The 20,219-nt window shown below is 38.5% G+C and overlaps 2 protein-coding genes across 2 annotated transcripts in view; one reads left to right on the plus strand and one right to left on the minus strand.

The window, feature by feature from the left end:
* LOC124642571 (calsyntenin-1) overlaps positions 1–20,219 on the plus strand; it is a 185,833-nt gene that overhangs the window by 51,570 nt on the left and 114,044 nt on the right. The gene's annotated exons all lie outside the window — the stretch shown is intronic.
* Positions 10,278–11,671, minus strand: LOC124642574 (acanthoscurrin-2-like). Its single transcript, XM_047181015.1, has 4 exons — positions 11,285–11,671; positions 11,049–11,169; positions 10,676–10,878; positions 10,278–10,506 (listed from the first exon to the last, which is right to left on the minus strand). Exons 1-4 carry the CDS (start codon positions 11,294–11,296, stop codon positions 10,357–10,359), a joined length of 486 nt encoding a protein of 161 aa, XP_047036971.1. The 5' UTR covers positions 11,297–11,671; the 3' UTR covers positions 10,278–10,356.

A 20,219-nucleotide genomic window follows, 5' to 3' on the forward strand; every position in this document is an offset into this window, starting at 1 on the left:
TGATAGCCCTCTTAACTTACATCGCGTAGAGGTAATACCCACACACACACAACCACACGAGCGCACACACACACACAAACACACACTCTTTCATACTCCCACATATACTCATACTATCGTACATGAAATTTTAACTCGCTAATGTCCTGGGCCTTATGACCTAGTCTACATAAATAAAACGAATATATAATTAATGGCCGAATCACTGTCTCTTATAATACAGGATGTCCTAGTGTAAGAGGCAGGGTTTCAATCTCTGAACATAGATCTATTTTTTTTTTTTTTAATGTCGGGACACCTTTTCACACACGGTCAGTTAGCCCCATGGTAAGTTATTAATTAACTTGTGCTATGGGTGCTAACACAACTGATAAACTACACATAGCTACATATATACATATTTATAAATACATATCATAACACCCAGACCACGGCCAACAAGCATGCTCATCACACAAATGTTAGGCTAAATTTATAAATATTATTTTAAATTTACAAATAGTTCTTGTAAAATGATTTATTAATAACGTCACAATATGCTTTTATATTTTTGTAACTGGCAACACTTTTGTGGTAGTTACTCGTTTCCCGCTTTAAATCTTTTTTGTACAGAATACCAACTGTCATCGACAAGGTTATTTAAGGCGGGAAATGCTGAGAAAAAGCTCAGTCGTCACTTGTCAGTTGTCTCGATAACTTAGTACCCTCTGCTACACAAACGCTGTACTGTAATAAATAGTTTACATATACGACAAAGGAGTTTACTTTATCAAGCACCCCAACATATCAGAAGCCAGGATAAAAGTAGAACTAAAAGTTCTACTTACCACGTCCACAGAAGTGAAAACGTAAGTAAAACTTTTGTTTTTTTTCTAATCTGCCTACCTACTGGCAATGTGAAGAAGGATTTTGCCCATTGTACAGCTAACTAGATTATCGTTTAAACTAGTGTAGTTGTATTATAAATAATTTTATGTTCATGAAATGCAAGTGTAAACAGAGTTTCATTGGTTTGTTCGTTCCGTTTTATCACGACAGTGTTATCAAGACTTACATGTACGCACATACACATGCACATAACCTTGCCAGGGCTACTCCCTGGAGGTTATACTCACATGTACGCACATACACATGCACATAACCTTGCCAGGGCTACTCCCTGGAGGTTATACTCACATGTACGCACATACACATGCACATAACCTTGCCAGGGCTACTCCCTGGAGGTTATACTCACATGTACGCACATACACATGCACATAACCTTGCCAGGGCTACTCCCTGGAGGTTATACTCACATGTACGCACATACACATGCACATAACCTTGCCAGGGCTACTCCCTGGAGGTTATACTCACATGTACGCTCATACACATGCACGTAACCTTGCCAGGGCTACTCCCTGGAGGTTATACTCACATGTACGCACATACACATGCACATAACCTTGCCAGGGCTACTCCCTGGAGGTTATACTCACATGTACGCACATACACATGCACATAACCTTGCCAGGGCTACTCCCTGGAGGTTATACTCACATGTACGCTCATACACATGCACGTAACCTTGCCAGGGCTACTCCCTGGAGGTTATACTCACATGTACGCACATACACATGCACATAACCTTGCCAGGGCTACTCCCTGGAGGTTATACTCACATGTACGCACATACACATGCACATAACCTTGCCAGGGCTACTCCCTGGAGGTTATACTCACATGTACGCACATACACATGCACATAACCTTGCCAGGGCTACTCCCTGGAGGTTATACTCGCACATGAACATACCAAAAGTCATGCAAAATACGCCTACAGATGTAAGTTAGTAAAGTTAATTATGAAGTATCTAATACACACAATCGTAAGTTTCAGGCAATACAATTGGGAATAATGCCGAAGCACAGGCAAAAATCCAGGCATGTGGACAGAAACAGTTCGCAGCAGGAAAGGAATGCTAGGACGCAGCCGAGGTCCAGAACTCCAGCCGTGCGTCGTAGCAGGTCACGTGAACGACGGTCGAGGAGAAGTAAGCGGGCGAGTAAGCGATCTTGTGAGCAACGACAGCTCCGGAGCCCTTCAGTGCACGAGGTAGGAGAGAATTCAAGAACTACTCATAAAGGCTTATCTAAAAGACGTAGAGTACAAAGTCAATCATCGCTGTCAAGTTCGGAGGAAAGGTCGCCTCGTAGGAAGAGAAGTGCTAATTTAAGTAATCTAGATATAGTTGAAAAACTTTTAAACGTTATAGCAAGTAAAAATACCACTGACGTAGATAAATTCCCTGTCTTAAATGTTGTACCTGATTTCGACCCAATGTGCCGTGAGCAGACTGTGGAGACCTGGATACATAAGGTTGAAGAATGCGCTCAGATTTATGGATGGTCTGATAAACAAATAGTCCATTATGCAATGCCCAAGCTCTGCGGCGTTGCTAAAACCTGGTATCAGGGTCTCCCCTCTCTGCTACATTCCTGGTCTGAATGGAAATTAAGGTTAACGGAGTCTTTTCCTTCACAAACTAACTATGCGGAGACACTTACTCAAATGTTGAATAAGAGAGCTAAGTTTGGCGAATCTCTTGAGGAATATTTTTATACTAAAATTAATCTGCTAAACCGTTGCAAAATCTATGGTAAGGATGCAGTCGACTGCATAATATACGGCATAGACGATAGGGGTGTTCGCCTAGGTGCTCAAGGGGCGCAATTCTCTGAACCCGAACAGTTGCTTAAGTTCTTTAAAAGTGTAAAAATTAATCAACCGATTGGTAACGATCCTAAAAATAAAAATACAGATCGACAGGAAAAGAAACCTGCTCAAAAATCGGATAATGATAAAAGGCCTAAGCCACAAAGTTTAAAATGTTATAATTGTAACGAGACTGGTCATCCATTTTTCCGTTGTTCTAAACCTACAATTAGATGCAATAATTGCAATTTGAGAGGTCATTTAGCAGATAACTGCCCTAATAAAACGAACCAAGCTCATAAAGCCAATGTAGAGTCCCAGTCTGTAATGGAAGTACATTCGACTGATAATATAAATGCTAAGTACAAAATTCCAATTAGAATTAATGGCAAAACACTTTTGTCTCATATTGATCTTGGAAGCGAATGTACCCTTATTAGACTGACTGACGCGATAAGTCTAGGAATTCAATGGAAAACTGAGTCCCTGCCTATTTTGAGGGGATTAGGTAATATTCCCTACCGGCCAGTAGGACGTGCGTTCGTTGATATAGATGTACAGGACATAATTGAAGAAAATGTTGAGATTTTGATTGTGACTGACGATATGATTAATGACCCGGTATTACTAGGACACACGTACACTGAACGTCCACAGATACAAATAACAAAAACTAATACAGATATAATTGTTAAGCGCTGCCAAGTTCACGATGACTCCAAGTTGATATTACTGACCTTTCAGTCTAATAATCTAAAACCACACACCACTAATGCTATAAAGGTAAAGTCAGATACAATTTTTTGCGGCAGGATTTACGTACACGGGACAATTAGAGGACGCCCAGGTTATGAATATTTTCTTCTTCCCGGTGAATATGACTTAAGTCTAGGATTAGGGACATTAATAATACAAAACATATGTGACAAAGACATAAATATGCCTATAGATACATTAGTGACACGAGCTCGGGTAGCGAGCACTCTAGACGTACCAAACACTTATAATATTTTGGACATACAATTAACTGACGAAGCTTTAAAATGCGGCAACATAACACAACAGCAGAAATTTGAACTTGTGAAATTGTTGGAGAAATATCGCAAATGTTTCTCATCTAATTTGCATGAACTGGGCTATACAACTAGTGTAGAGATGGAAATTAAGTTAAAAGATTCTGAGCCCGTGGTCTACCGGCCCTATCGCCTGTCATATTCTGATAGACAACTAGTACAATCTATGATTCAAGAAATGTTAGAGAGTGGCATCATCCGGGAATCTTCTTCGCCGTATGCAAGCCCTATAGTCCTCGTGCAAAAGAAATCTGGCGAAAAACGCCTATGTGTTGATTATAGGGCTTTAAACAGAAAGACCGTTAAGGAACATTTTCCACTCCCCCGCATAGAAGATCAATTGGATCTCTTGGCTGGTAATACCATGTTTATTACTCTCGATTTAGCATCAGGGTATTACCAAATTCCCATAGCTGAAGAATCCCGAGAAAGAACTGCCTTTATTACGCCCGACGGCCAATACGAATACAACCGTATGCCGTTCGGACTGGTAAACGCTCCCTCCGTATTCCAAAGGGCAATAAATAAAGTGTTAGCCAAGGTTAGAAACAAACATGTGCTTATATATATGGATGATGTTTTGATCCCAGGACGCTCTTTTGAAGATTGCCTAAAATTACTTGAGGAGGTTCTATTACTTCTCAAAAGCAGTGGGCTTACTCTAAAACTTGAGAAATGCAAATTCTGCTTCGATAAGATAGAATATTTGGGATTCGAAGTCAGTGCGGATGGGATTAGGCCGGGGTCCTTAAAAACTGATGCGGTTTCAAAATTTTCCGTACCCCAGAACCAACATGACGTGCGCCGTTTTATTGGTTTGGCTAGTTTCTTCAGGAGATTTGTCAAGGGATTCGCAACAATAGCGAGACCATTGACCGAACTTCTGAAGAAGGATGCCAAATGGCGCTGGACTGAGGTTGAACAGAATTCCTTTGAGACCTTGAAGCAAAATTTGGTCCAAAGGCCAATCCTTGCTTTGTACGACCCTCGAGCAGAAACCCAACTGCATACTGGTGCCAGCAAAATAGGCATAGCCGGCATTCTAATGCAAAAGGGAGAAACTGGTGTATTCCATCCAGTTGCTTATTACAGCCGTCAGACAACCACGGATGAGCAAAAGCTCCATTCGTATGAACTTGAAACATTGGCTGTAATAGCATCGCTAAATAAATTCCGCGTCTATTTGCTTGGGATTAAATTCACCATTTTGACTGATTGTAACTCTTTGCGTACAACCCTAACGAAACGGGACTTAATACCCCGAATAGCGAGATGGTGGATTCAATTCCAAGAATATGACTGTTCCATTGAATACAGACCTGGTGAAAGAATGGCACACGCTGATGCCCTTAGTAGATGTCCCATTCCCGACAATGACTGTGAAACGCGTGTGTTAGACGTGCTAAACGTAGGTTCCCAAGACTGGATCGCAACGGTACAAGACAACGATGATGAGACTAAACGTATTAAAAACGTGTTAACTGATCCGCAATCCCAAAACGCTGCAGACATCATTAAGAATTATAAAATCAAAAATGATAAGTTGTATCGTATCATTGAACCAGGCGTGCTTAGGTGGGTGGTGCCAAAGGGTGTGCGTTGGCAAATTCTCAGGGCGAATCACGATGAAGTCGGACACTTTGGCTTCGAAAAAACGCTAGAACGGATTAAGGCTACCTTTTGGTTCCCAAAAATACGTAAATTCACAAAAAAATATGTTAATGCATGTCTTGAATGTGCCCATCATAAAGTCCCGTCGGGAAGCAAAGCTGGCTTCCTTCATCCCATACCAAAAACTGAAATACCGTTTCACACTATCCACGCGGATCATCTAGGCCCATTCAATCGTAGCAAAAGAGGTAACTGCTATATACTTGTCATTATTGACTCTTTCACGAAATACATTAACATAACACCGGTCCGTAATACGAAGTCTACGACAAGTATACGTGTGCTTAAAGAACACATAAGCTACTTCGGTACACCAACGCGACTTATAACTGACCAGGGTACGAGTTTTACGGGAAAGAAATTTCAGGACTTTGTTAAATCGCTTGGTATAAAACATATATTTAATGCCGTAGCTACACCCCGAGCTAACGGCCAGGTGGAGCGGTATAACCGTACCATCCTTGCCGCATTGGGCTCCATGTCCCACGAAAAACCTAAGGGAAACTGGGACGAATACTTACCAGACATTCAATTAGGAATAAATACCACCATACACTCCACGACAAAGAAAACTCCTACAGAACTTCTCTTTGGCTATAGAGCTACCCACCCCTCTGTAGGAAACCTAAACGAGATCATAGAAGATGTAGGGGCCGACGTTAGTAATTTAGAAAGTTTACGTGAAACTGCAAAGACCTTGATAGAGGTACAACAAGACAAAGATAAGGCACGTTATGATTTACATAGGAAAAAGGGAAATAATTTTGTAGTTGGTGACCTAGTTAGGGTTCTTAGGAATGTTCCTAGTCAAGATGGCCAATCCAGAAAACTAGAAGCTAAATGTCGCGGGCCCTATAGAATTAAGAAAATCCTCCCAAACGATAGGTTTGTCATTGAAGACACCCCGTTAACAAAGAAAGGGAAAACTTATGAAGCTATTGTAGCACTAGACAAGCTGTTTCCATGGTTAAGTTTCGGTAGTGCTTATGATGACATGTCCTCAACCGATGAGGATGACGAAGTCCAATGTAACGAATAATGTAAGTCTCACAAGTCTAGCCTTTTGTCAAGTTAAATGAAAAGGTTCCTATTGATAATTAAAATACTATCAAACCAAGGCATCATTTATTACACTCTAAGGCAGGGATTGGCAATGTCATGGACAGTCCCTGGGCAAAGTCATGGCCGGCCTCGCGCCCTTGGAGATTATTAAGATCTTGGTCACCGTGTGGTCATGCAGGGAGCGATAGCGTCATGGTCACCTCCTGTATGTTCTCACGAGAAGATCATGTAAAGTCATGTTCAATTATTAAAAGGCAAATTATAAGTACTATGTGGTATTAACACGCGACCATGTCAAAGGTGGCAGTGTCATGGCCCCTGTTGGTCAAAAGCTTTTAGATCAGGAACATAATGTGAATGCTTGATTGTTAAATTCCCAGAGAATTATAATATTATAAGTAAAAGTAGATTATACAACACGGTGTTATAGATGATTATATTTATTTCTAATATAAAAATGTAAAAATTAATTAATTATGATAGTATCTCTTTTTCAAGAGGCTGAAGTACTTTATTAATTCACAATTGTAAACTTTAATAATGTTTATATCACATTTCACATCAAGTTGGAACTATATATTCATGTTTGATCAGATTTCGTGAATAATGTACTAAGTAACTATTTCATAACATATTTGATTATGTATCCACGAGCTACTTTATAATATTTGCTTGTCGATATAGACTATGTAAACCTTATTCTTATCTTTGATGTAAACTTGGCTATCGGACATATCTAGTTATGTCAAATATTACTATTTTATAATTACTTACTTTTCATTGCATATCTTTACATAACGAGAGGTCTCGTTAATGTTAGTCGGATGGCCGAGTTGTTAGGCTAAATTTATAAATATTATTTTAAATTTACAAATAGTTCTTGTAAAATGATTTATTAATAACGTCACAATATGCTTTTATATTTTTGTAACTGGCAACACTTTTGTGGTAGTTACTCGTTTCCCGCTTTAAATCTTTTTTGTACAGAATACCAACTGTCATCGACAAGGTTATTTAAGGCGGGAAATGCTGAGAAAAAGCTCAGTCGTCACTTGTCAGTTGTCTCGATAACTTAGTACCCTCTGCTACACAAACGCTGTACTGTAATAAATAGTTTACATATACGACAAAGGAGTTTACTTTATCAAGCACCCCAACACAAATGTCGACCGAACCGAGAATCGAACCCGGGACCTCAGGTTCGACAGTCCGGCATGGTGACCATTGCGCCATCGAGGTCGTCAAAATCTATGTACCCTAGAATTAGGCTCCATATTCATGTAATACTTGGGAATGACCTGGGAGGCAATGGACTTAGCCTTAAGATGACCGCTAAATATTACTTTAGTACTTAAAAACAGTTGCAAGCTGACATTGGTATTAATGTAATGAATTAATTTATTGGATCTATGCTAATTCGTACGAACTAAGTCTGAACACCTGGGACGGCCGCGTCAACTTGATTAATGATCAGATTTGGTGTTTTACTTATTTTAATTAATGTTATTCCATTATTTGTCGTGTTTGTGTACAGATTACTGAATGGAACAATACTTAGCAAGTTTGTCACAAAATAAAAAATATGTACCTAGTTATGCTATTGTGTTACCTAGCTAGATTGTGGTGGCAAGGTTAAACAAAATGAAATATTTGCTTAATCACCTGTTTTGTATATCAAGTGCAAATGGCGTGTGCTATGAAACTTTAGGGCGATGAACTTATGATATAAAACTAATTTAATTCCAGGTCTGTAGGCGAGAACTTGCTGAATAATAAATGCCAGGCACGAAAGAGTTCTAACGTTTCTACTTTCTCAAAAGTAGCTAAAATAAAGTCGGGACTTGACGTCTCGTTCGATTCAGGTCAACAAACTCCAAGCATTTTCAATAATAAATACCAGGAGAGCATAATTGGAAAGATTTCTCACGTTTCAAGTTCCTTGCTAGTTGTTCGAAGCTAAGCTTAGAACGGCATTGTCTGTCTGTTCTGTTTAGTGTCTGACGTCAGAACTAGCTACGTCCAGTTGCAATGCGGGGCTATATGGAAGTATACTATTTGTATGGATACGGTGGAATCCACGCGAATATGATGAATGCTTTGATGTAGAATTTTATTGTGAAGCGGTTCGGAATGTCAGAGAATTTCAGTTTTGAAGCTATTGCATACAAAGAGATGGCAATGTGGGATTGGATAATAGGAAAATTTAATTGATTAGGCGTTGCTGTTTATTTTAAAGTTTTGTTATAACTTTTGCAATTGAGATTTGCGTATGATACAACGCATGACTTTTCATATCTAGCTTTGATTTTCATCGTACGCGCTGTCTTCATGTTAATACACTTGTGTACTCTCATAACGCCTGGCTAAACTATAACGCAATAGCTAACTTGATGATATGGTCATCATCCGCAATCAAAGATGGAAAATTGGCAAAATATACTCCGCGCTTTTTGTAAACGATTCAAAAATGTGACTGATGATAGTTTGAATTTTAAAACTTGTGCAAAACTTTTCTCAATGCATTTAACAGCAAGGTGTCAGCTGGAACTGCGAGCGACATTCCCGCCTTTACTTCGCCGCCATCTTGGATATTACGTGATTTGCCTACATATTTCTAGGTTTACTGCATTCAAATTATAGCAATAAATTCTATTTAAACTAGGTAAACGAGCTTTTCTGTGAAACCCTTGATTGTATTTCATAAATTAAGTGTGATGTGTAATACAAGTTTATTTATTGTGTTCATTTGACTTGACAAAGATCACCTGTTTCTAATTTTAGTATCCCTGTCTGGACCACGATATGTACATGTTTTAACATAGTAAAAACCAATTTTACACTATCCTTTGTTTTATTCTTTGAATTTCAAATCATAGTCATACCAAAATGGTTTACCTACAACAACACAATATGGAATGGCAGCCATTGTTCCTCAAAAATAATTGAAATCGCACATCGAACTCAAAAATCTATAGAACACAAAAGCAAAAGCCTACAGTACGTCCAATATATTCTGGCACCTGGTGGATTATGGTCGATATTTCAAAAAAACCGGACATTTTGTTAAGCTTCAACGTGCTTCTGCGCAGCCCTGGGATCTCAAATTAAAATGGCTGCACTGTAGCGTCGTAAAAGTGGCGCCAAAAAAAAAGAGTTGACCTCAAAAAGAGCCGGTCGACAATGGCTCGTTTTCCAATCCCAAATGTGATACAGTGTGGTCGCTGCTGGTCGTTGGCAGGCCTTATAAGGGCGAGGTGACATCACGATGTGACGAAATACCTTCATGTGTATATGGCTCAAAAAAGCGTTTTTTCAATGGCTGAACTCGCTAAACGCTAGACAGACTGTTTGTTTTGCAAGCTTGAAGTTCTTCAAAGATAACGTCATCGTACAAAAACTTATTTATTAAATGTTGTATCAAAGTTAATGTGCATGGTACAGAGATTTAAGTAATAGCACTTTAATACTTAATCACGCATTCATATTGTATTTAACGTGCAATTTATGATGTTCAGTTATTTACCTAAATTGCTTTTTAACGTTTATTGAAGTGATTTTAAACAAGACTTTTAACATTTTTGACGTGTGCCATGTTTTGAAAGCAGTTTGGTAATTTCACAATGTTAGTTAATTAATCAATTTTAAATTTTATTTTTATTTGTTTCAGGTAATTTTGCGTACAACAGAAAAATGTCATGATAGAAAAATTAAAACAATCGGTTAAGCCTTGTCAGACTTCAAAGGATTGGTAAGATATAAAATAATTAAAAAGAAAGCCAAATAAGATGCATAATCATTTATTATAATAATAACTTTTAATTCGGAGTCGAAATGAACATCCTAGTTATAAGTTTACAAGAATTCGGAACCATGGTGGTATTGGTTGCCGAAACCTTGCTGACCAGTTCCGTAGCCCTGGTGTCCGTACATGTTGTGTCCATGGTGGCCCATCTGGTTCACGCCTCCGATGTCATGGCCAGAAGACTGGTGGTGGTGAACCTCCTAAGAATGAAAAGTAGGAATTAATTAACATGAGAATACTTGATGACGACAGTTTCCCCAGTAGAAAGAAGCTAAGAATTAGATGAGTATTTAGAACTCTTAGGTAAAATTGTATATTTTGGTAGAACAGTCCCAAAAAAATTATTCCTTCATTTATTTAATTCCTTACCTGGCTGAAGTCGCTCTCCTGGTGACCGATATCATGGCCAGCGCTCATAGCACCGCCTCCGTAGCCAGCGTCTCCGTACCCTGACTCTCCTCCAGCGTAGCCACCCTGGCCGTAGCTGCCACCACCACCGTATTCTCCACCTCCGATCCCTCCAAGACCAATGCCGCTCCCGATGCCAGCTCCAAGACCGCCAAGGCCAAGACCTGGTACAAAGTCAAAGGTTTTAGTAAATGAAAGAAAATTCTATAAAATGTTCTCAATGCAATTTTGCTTAACATCTGAAGATTGGAGTTTTTAAAGGGTTGAAACGGTTTCGTATTAAAACCATCGTCTCTGGTAATTATTGCATCAAAATATTTTCTGATGAGCTTACCTCCGCCAATACCGGCACCAAGCCCACCGAGGCCTCCCCGGATCCCAGCTCCAAGACCGAGACCACCTAACCCGTAGGGCTTGGCTTGCACGGCAGCCACCAGGGCCAAAGCTGCGACAATCTGGAAGTAGCAACAGAAAAACTATTTAGCTATTTATGGTACTTTTTCCAAAGGAAAATTGATTTTTAGAAGATATAAGTTGAATGATAAAAGTGAGCCCTATGAGACAACTTACCATGCACTGCATAGTTGCTATTGTTTCGAAGCTGCTAACACAATGCTCAAAACTACACCACGCCTATCTTATATACCTGTAGAATATCAAAAATCAATTAGTAATTAACGACGTCTTAATGACCCGGCCTGACGACCGCGTAATATGCACGAATTTAGGGAATTCTGCCACAAACGAGCTGTTCTTGTAAAACCCTAATCGACTCGTTTCCCAAATTATGCAGTTTTACCGGGAAGTATGACGTTTGATATCAACTGATAAGAAATTGATAGTTTTCCGCTGTTTACATCCCACAGTTGCTGGTCATCTGTCAGATGTTACAGTTCATAGAGTTGGTAAATAGAGTGATTACAATTTATCTTAGAAAACAGTGCCTGAATATCGTTTACAGTGTAAGTAAATAGTGCATATGAAAGGAACCTGACATGCATATTTTCTTGTCTTCGCATTCATAAAATGTCCGTCAACCATCCTCGAGTCAGTTAGCCAATAAAAGCATTGCTGAACAATAAGCTCATGTTTGATGTTGGTTCTCTAATTAAATGAAGCCTTCATAAGAATTATTGTCCATTATTCCGGTCGAAGGAGTCTTTAGAAAAATTCTCAAATTAGCAAACGATATTCATTGAACGTCATCCAGGTCTCTGGGGAATACTTACAGTGGATTTCTTTGCTGATATAATTAATTAAAGCTGGGACAGGACGCCATCATTGAACTCCTGTCTAATGAATAGGTAACGAGACCGGCTGCCCGCTGCGGCCAGCGGGATTAACTTACTCAATATACTGCAGCAGAATTTTATAAGAAAATTATGAAACTATATTTTAATTTTCAAGGTACAAAAGAAAATTAAAAATCTCTCGAAAAGACGTAGAAAATTTTCTAAAATAAGCATAGCAAATTTTCATGGACCGTAGGCAGATCCTCTCTCCCTTTTCGATCTATAAATAGTTTTGGGTGAGGTTTCGTTAAGTACTTATGGGAACATTAACTTTCAACTCCTACAGACTGTTATAATTATAATCAATGTAGGCGAACATCAAATTGCTCATGAATTTCAACATCTTGTGACAGAATTACAGAGAGTCTAATATATTCGATTCCTAGGCAGCAATTAGTTCACATAACGTGGTTTTCTCGTCTTTGAGTTGAAATTCAATGTTCTGTCTATTGATGTAACTAACTAGTGTATTTAAGAGGTACCTTGTAATGCTAATTCACGCAAATGAAGTCACGTATGATACTGTTTAGCTCTAGTTCGTTGGAAATTGCCGTGTTTGTGGTCTACTCCTAGTAGTCAGTTCACAGGTCAATTTCACTCTGGAGTCAGTCTTTGAAGAACAATAAATGTTTGGTTTGTCAACCTGATTCTCCCGTTCCTATTCTAATTCACTGGACATCATTTTGTGACCTAATTTTTTCACTGTCTAGTCTAAATCATCATAAATGATTTCATCAACCACTATTACCATTAATATATTGGATTTACCATAGAAATGGCTCTATAATTCATTTTGAGGTGTACCGAAACTGCTGCATACTAACCCATGACTATAAAATCCCACAAGAGCGTAAGTGCCATACTTCCACAGAAACTGCAAGTACTCGTGTAAATAAAAGTACCGCTATATATTCATCAGCGGCTGATTCAATTAACTGTAGTAACCTTGGCTGTCTGTTTACATTGCGTCTATCCCGTTGTATGGGCACCATTAAGGGCTAGCGAGTCAGGCGCACAAATAGTAGCTGATGGCTAGTTAATGGGAATAATGAAGGTTGTGGGTGCTGCTGTGATATTTTTGGGGATTTTCTTTCGATCAGTACATTAAAATGCTTCTGAGCAGCTGATGATGTTATGGTTTAGATGTATGTTTTTAGATGCATTGACCAACTTCATACTAATACTACATATATCGTACCAATGTTCATGAACTTACAACTGCACAGTAAGTCGTGAAATTTCTTCTAAGTATTGGTCTTGAAATGTTTTGATTGCCTATAGTATGACTAGAAGTATAACAACCTTGAAGATATTTGGTACCCTATTTCTTAACCTAAACAACGAATAATAATCGCGGGAATTTGGCGTTCGGTTTATTTTCTTATGTGTGTTTATGCAACAAAGATCGTTGACACGTTTATGTAAATATATTATATTTAGTAGGAATCTGCTAACACGTGGTTCGAGAAATCCACCATGCGACCAAAATAAAATATTCATGTGAAGTACTTAAGTCCAATTTGCGTTAGCCAAAAATGATCCCTAAGTACTAGTCTTTTAAGATCTCATTACTTAATGGTACGAAATTTTGTTTATATGTTATCGGCTTTAGCTATTGTGGACTTTAATGCTTTGGAATAAAGTTTATTTTTGTTGGATTTAGCACCTAAGCTTTTAAGAACCTGCATGTCAATATGTATAATTTTGCTGTTTTTACGAAATTCGAGCATGTGATTTGGTTAAACACTTCTGGGAAGATTTAGAGGAAAAATCTTACATTAAATGAGGAACCTTAAAACTAAAAGTAATAGATGAAACAACGGCTAATTTTGTCACGACAAGTTGACACTGTTCATTTGATAAGTTCATTCAATCCGACTGGATTGAATGCCAAGTCTTACTGCCTGTAACTGGATGATTTCGATCATCAAAACATCATAAACTAAACAACGGATTTGTAACCGCTTTGTGAAAAACTTTATTCATTACTCGTGATTTTTTAAAGATTTTTTTGTATTTCTAATGTAGGATAAATATACTTGCCATGCTGACATTCTGCCTATGTTGTATGCAAGTTCTGCATTGCCAATTCTGAATTTAATTTTTAGAGTAATAATTGGGATCCAAACTCAAAAGCTTACTTACATTTTCAAAAATGTTTAGAAATATCTCTTTATAAATTCTTCCTGGGGTCTGCTATCAAAACCACAATCAAACAAACATAATGAATTAAGCCATTAGAGCTGATTGCAGATGATTTGATTGTTTCCCAATAATTATCACGTGTCTGTTGATAAGCAAAAAACCGCCACGTGTATCTCCTAACCGGTCCTGATTTAATACATTAATAGAACGCCTAGATCGTCAAAAGACCTTGTGGGTATTCATTGTAATTAATTTACACAAAATTAATTAGGACATGTAAATGTCATTCCAATTAGTACTGCTACAAATCTTACCATGTATTTGATCTTCATACCTAATTCTTCAATAAACTAAACATGTAAGTGAGTTTTCAAATTCTCACATTTTCCAAGTGCAGGACTAAATATAAGAATACATTTGTTTGTACAGTGGGACGTTCTGTACGAAGCAAAATCAGCCGACACATAGAAAAAATAATTACAGAAGGCACATTCAAAACAGAGGATTCTCCTAAACTTTGTATCGATGACCAAGATCCCGAAGTAGCTACAAAGAAAACTCAAGCAGATTTTTACTGCAAGGCTGTAGGCTGATAAGTCGACGAATATACCAAAGATCAATAGGTCAGACTTGAATGAATGACGCAAATGACAGCCGTACATAGTTAAAAGGAAATAGCAGTAGATTTGCTGAGTTACTTGAGTAAATAAAAGTCACTTCTTTTATGTTATCTGAAAAACTGTATTTAACCAACTCCTTAGGTACTATACACTGAAAGGGAAGATGTTAGTTAGGAAAGCTGAAGTATGATTCTTTAATTCTCCATCAACGTTTAGTGTGGCAGTTCTGAGCGTTTTGTTTTCACATGGCGCACATTCTCTCGGCACGTTAAGTACGGAGGTAGAGCAAACTTAATTACTACCCTCACTTTATCTCGTTCTCTGGTGTACCCTCTTTCCTAGCCCCTTAGTGGAAGCTTTGTAGTCTGCCTGGTTTGTTCTTTTCCTTTATTACATCACTATGGGAAATCGTGGTGGCCTAGTGGGTAAAGAACCAACCTCTCAAGTTCGAGTGCGTGTGTTCAATTCCAGGTCAGTCAAGTACCTTCCAATGGAACTTTTCTTAGTATGTACTTTCTAAGTATATTTTGGACACCAATACTGCCGTCGTTATTAAGAAATTTTTTGAATTTTGTTAAAAAAAAAACACGTTTAAAATGTGTTTTTTGAAATTGTTAAAATGTAAAAAATTGTGTTTTTTTGGTATGTACACAACGATAGTAATATTATATTTTAATTTAAATGGATATATTTAATAATTAGCATAATATTTTTTAACTTAACATAAAAAATAACAAGAAAGGAGCAATGTTATGTTGAAAAGGCACATATAACCAAATATGCCTTTTCAATGTTAAAGGACAATGCCAGGGTGTGGGCTCAAAGTTTGCCCAGCAGTGGGAGTAGGGTTGGAGTGTAGCAAAGGGTGTGCAAGGCTTTTGGGACTTAGAAAATTTTTCATAAAAAATGAAAATTTCTGAAAATGCCTAGTTTTTCATTTCTATCGTATAGAATACCTAAAAATAAGACGAAAACCATCTGGGCACTTTTTGTCTAGGACCAAGGAGCCCCGCGTAGCGGGGCTCCGTCGACTATGGCAACCCCGACTTAGGGCAACCCCGACTTAGGGCAACCCCGACTCGGGCAGGTTAGGTTCGAAGGGGATGGCGGGGTCTGCAAGACCCCTTCCTTCGAGGTTATTTTTTTTTAAACCACCCAGAAGTAGGAGCCCCGCGTAGCGGGGCTCCGTCGACTTTGCCTTTGTTTACAATGACCTTCAGTGCTCATTTTCAGGCGAACCGTTGGTCCTAGGCAAAAGGTGCCCAGATGGTTTTCATCTTATTTTTAAGTATTCTATATGATAGAAATGAAAAACTGGACATTTTCAGAAATTTTCATTTTTTATGAAAAATTTTCTAAGTCCCAAAAGCCTTGCACACCCTTTGCTACACACTAACCTTAGTAAATATTACGATGAAAAGGCATATTTTCTTAATTGTGTCTTTTCATAGTAATTTTTTAAAATGAATATATAGGTACAGAAAATATTAGAATGAATCCATAACGCCGATGTGCCTTTTTTATATAACATTTATTAGCGTAGGGGTAAATAGAAAGGGCATAACTGCCAGCTGTAACTTTTCTTTCTACATTAATTGCCAAAATGTTCGTTCCATTAAATATATCGATATTATAGTTCGGCCATTCAGAGAATGCGTTCCTGACACGTCGCGATTGAACTGACGACGTAACTTTGCAATGGCGTTGCAGTTACGATAAAAATATTTTTGCTGGTTGTTTACCGTTTTAACAATTGAGGAGCATTAAAACAACATTATTATATCAATAATCAATGAATGTTATTACGTCGTCAGTTCAATCGCGACGTGTCAGGAACGCATTCTCTGAATGGCCGAACTATAAAAAGGTAAAATAAAAGTCACATCATACAATATGCCTTTTTATTGTAATAAAACTTAAAAAGTGATGTAGTTGGGCCCTTTAAGCTTATGCTATCTCTGTTAATTTTGCAGCTAAAAATCCACAAAAAATCAGGCAGATAGGCCTTTTTTTCCTGATTCCGAACATGTATATAACTCATTTTGACAAAAAAATGTTAGTTGTGCCCTTTTTCGGTAGCACGGCAGAATAGCTGATCAAAAGGTGGAGGAAACCTGGACTATAAAGTCTGAAATCACCAACCCTCATTGAGCAAGCGTGGTGATTAATGCTCAATCCTTCTCCGTGTGAGAGGCGGCCCAGCTGTGGGGTGATGAAAAAGGTTGTAACGTATGGGTATAAAGAAGAATCTGAGTGACAAGACCGTAGTGTTGGAAGGCCTTGACCTGAGGCCTGATTTGGCCTTGACGAAGGCCACGGATAGTTGTTGAAGGTGAACTCTTCAAACCATTAGAGAAATCAATAGGAAAGCTTTATGTCTAATAGTTCTTTATGAAAGCTTCCGTGTTTATTTTTACAAAATCTCTTAATTTAGATATGGAGGGTCCAAATATGTTGCCAATTCTCCAATAGTTTGGGACAAAAATAACATTTGAGAGTTCGACAATTAGATCCAAGCAGAATGTCATTCAGTAGCGACCTTTTAATTTGTTATTTTAAATGCAAAATAAATTAATTGTGTCTAAATCTAGGCATAGATTATCGAGCCAATTAGCTTTGTTTCGCTATTACGACATTTGATCTGCGACTGTAGGCTGTGGGAGAGAGATGGATGGCCAGGGGGCGCCACCCCATCCCCGTCCCATCCCTCAGCGTCGGCCGGCTGAGATCTGAGCGTCACTGGCAGTATACAATACACTCATAAATACTTGGTTACTGCACACATCATAATATGATGTTATTGCTTTGATTTATAGCTTTATTGCATTCCAAGTTTTATTCTGTTGTACATTGTGATTTTAGCAGCCATTTGAAGAAAAGTGTGCTAGCGATTAGCAGTGTGTAGAAAATAAGGGCGGAGAGGATTGTTCCAAGTGTGTTATAAATAGCATTTTTAACACAATAATCGCACAACATTCATTGTGCGGTTACGCAAGAATTATGATTCCGTAAATGGCGGCTGAAATTTTTGAGGAAAACGTCGGTTTAAATATTTTATTTTGTCGACTTTAGCGATGTTTCTCCCTTTGTATTGTGATGGTGGGGTTTCAGCCCGTCGGCTTTTAGCCGCGATGGCACCCTTCGTCTGATTGATCTGCTAGTACTCAGCAGATTGGAGGCAGCACGTCTAATTAATCAACTGGTTCTGTGTAGAGATTTGTGTTTGCGTAGCTCCCGAGATGGAAACTTAAGGACTTCAGATGCAAGGCAACACGGCGGCGGACGTTTTATTTGCGACTTCAGAAAGTGTTAAGTGCTTAATTAATCTGTTTGATTAATGTGGATAGCTCAAGACGTTTGCAATTCCTTAGCAGGCTTTATATCGAACGCTGTTAAAAATAGCTTTCACAATAACGGAGGACAAAACTTAAAACTGCATTCAATCCTTCCTCACCGTTCCATAAATTAATTACCAACATTTGAATTTTCCAAAATGAAATCCGCTACCTCGTGACCAGCTTTTATGTCCAGCTAAAATTAATATCTGTCCGCTTTTGATGTCTGATCCGCTCTCCCCCCCCTCCATTCCCCTGCGGCCGCTCCCTTCGTCCCCCGCCTCCCCGCAGACTCTGTGATCGCGCCCTTCTGCGGCACGCACGTCAGTACCATACCTGATGAGGTACCGATCAGACGTATCGGCACCGCATCTGGTATGGTACAACAAAAAGCCTGTATGTACCTACACAGCTGTGCCTGTGTGTGTGTAGACCTTGCGCCCGTGTGTGCGTCTGCATTTCGTCCTAGGATAGCTTATTTGTTTGATTGGTAATAATGAGGGATTCTACTTGAATTATTTATGGGCTGATTTAATTTTCGGCCGAAATTGACAGGTACTGTTAAGCTGGCAGATAAGTGAGATGTTCGGGATGTTCTTTTCTATTTATAATGAGCATTTAACACGACTGCCAGTAATAAATGGACTAGTGCTCCTTTTATGCAGATGCAGATATTTCCAAAGGAGAGTAATTCTAAATCTTGCAAGAATTCTTGCATCGCTTGGTAACGGAGATACATGGTTGGCGCGTGTCCCAAATATCATACAGCGTTTCGGGGGGCATTTTAAGAAGCTGAAAGTTATGTCGGAGGCCATGGGTGACATGGGCCATGGGGTCTATGTTGACAATGTTATTCATGATTCAGATAATTTATGTCATTTACTTGAAATAAGATAGCATACTGGTGACATATGACATAGGTATGAATAATGGATATGGCGTGGAGGTTTTTGATGCTGCTCAAAAAGCATGACTTATTCAATTTTCTTCAATCGATAAGGTGTTTACTATTTGCTTCATATTGGGTTCGAATACAACGTTACCTTCAGTCCTGTACATCCTACGTGCTTTAGACTAAGCGTGGTATTCATACTGGAATAAAAGATAGCCATGTCCACTGCCTGTTTGAACGTGCTGATGTTGCACTGTTGCAGTAGACTCTCATATAATATTTGGGACAAATTGCAGCCTCATTTCAGCAGTATGAGATTCTGCGACAAACAATAGGTCCGTGTAGGTGGTGTTTCATGTTCCATAAAGTGTAGTTTATTGACAAAACTGTCATGAATTTAAGTGAAATGCTTTAGAAATGTCTTGTTTTAAAACTTTCAACGAAAACATAAAATATAAGTATAAGTAAGAATATGGAAAGGAAATACATGTATGAAAAACTACCGAAGGTATATGCGATGGTAAATCGATAGTAAATAATGGTGCTAAGTTAGTACATAAGCTCAGTGAAGTGAATAAAATTATCTCGGTATCAACAACCCTTAGCAATATAATGGCTAAACGAGCGCTTCTTGCTTATAATATTACAGAGCTGGCACAAGTCCACTCTAAGCAACCACTTCACATAAAAAGCAACTTACTGCACGAAATACAAGATCTATTATCGTTCACAACGTTACGCCAGAAAGAAAAAAAATGTTAAGAACGTTTTTGAGAGCACTTTTGAAGAGTACTCAGCATTTTACACAGTTTTCAGGGGAGAGTTCATCTGGGGGCTGTAATTAACACCCCCAAATACACGAATCTACGAACCTTTGATAACGAACATTTTTAATTGGTCCCTTTGCCCGTAATCCCGTGCTGTGCATGTTTTTATTCGGCGTTTTCATGTCGAGCGGGGTTTTATAGCTTATGGAGACCAGGTGGAACTTATTCAGCGAAATATGGACGGTTAAATCTGGCGTTTTTTCAGAAATGATGGAAATTGGGAATGTTTTTTTTTTTCATTTCGGGACTGTAAATCAAATTGATAGTTATGTGAATGAATTGCTCTATTTAAAATTGACTGGTGTGTTTCAAGCCACGGTAATGAAATGTGATTATTAACTTATGTTCACCTTTTTGGTTTGGACACTAAAAAAGGTGATACAAATAATAAATG

The sequence above is a fragment of the Helicoverpa zea genome, chromosome 25 (genome assembly GCF_022581195.2).
Source record: "Helicoverpa zea isolate HzStark_Cry1AcR chromosome 25, ilHelZeax1.1, whole genome shotgun sequence".
NCBI classification, from domain to species: domain Eukaryota; kingdom Metazoa; phylum Arthropoda; class Insecta; order Lepidoptera; family Noctuidae; genus Helicoverpa; species Helicoverpa zea.

What these genes read in the sequence shown, in the direction of transcription:
- LOC124642574 (XM_047181015.1), bottom strand. An exon ending in TGGTGCCGGTATTGGCGGAG is followed by an intron (nt 10,879 to 11,048) that starts GTAAGCTCATCA and finishes ACTTTGTACCAG; the next exon opens with GTCTTGGCCTTGGCGGTCTT. An exon ending in AGGAGAGCGACTTCAGCCAG is followed by an intron (nt 10,507 to 10,675) that starts GTAAGGAATTAA and finishes TTTCATTCTTAG; the next exon opens with GAGGTTCACCACCACCAGTC.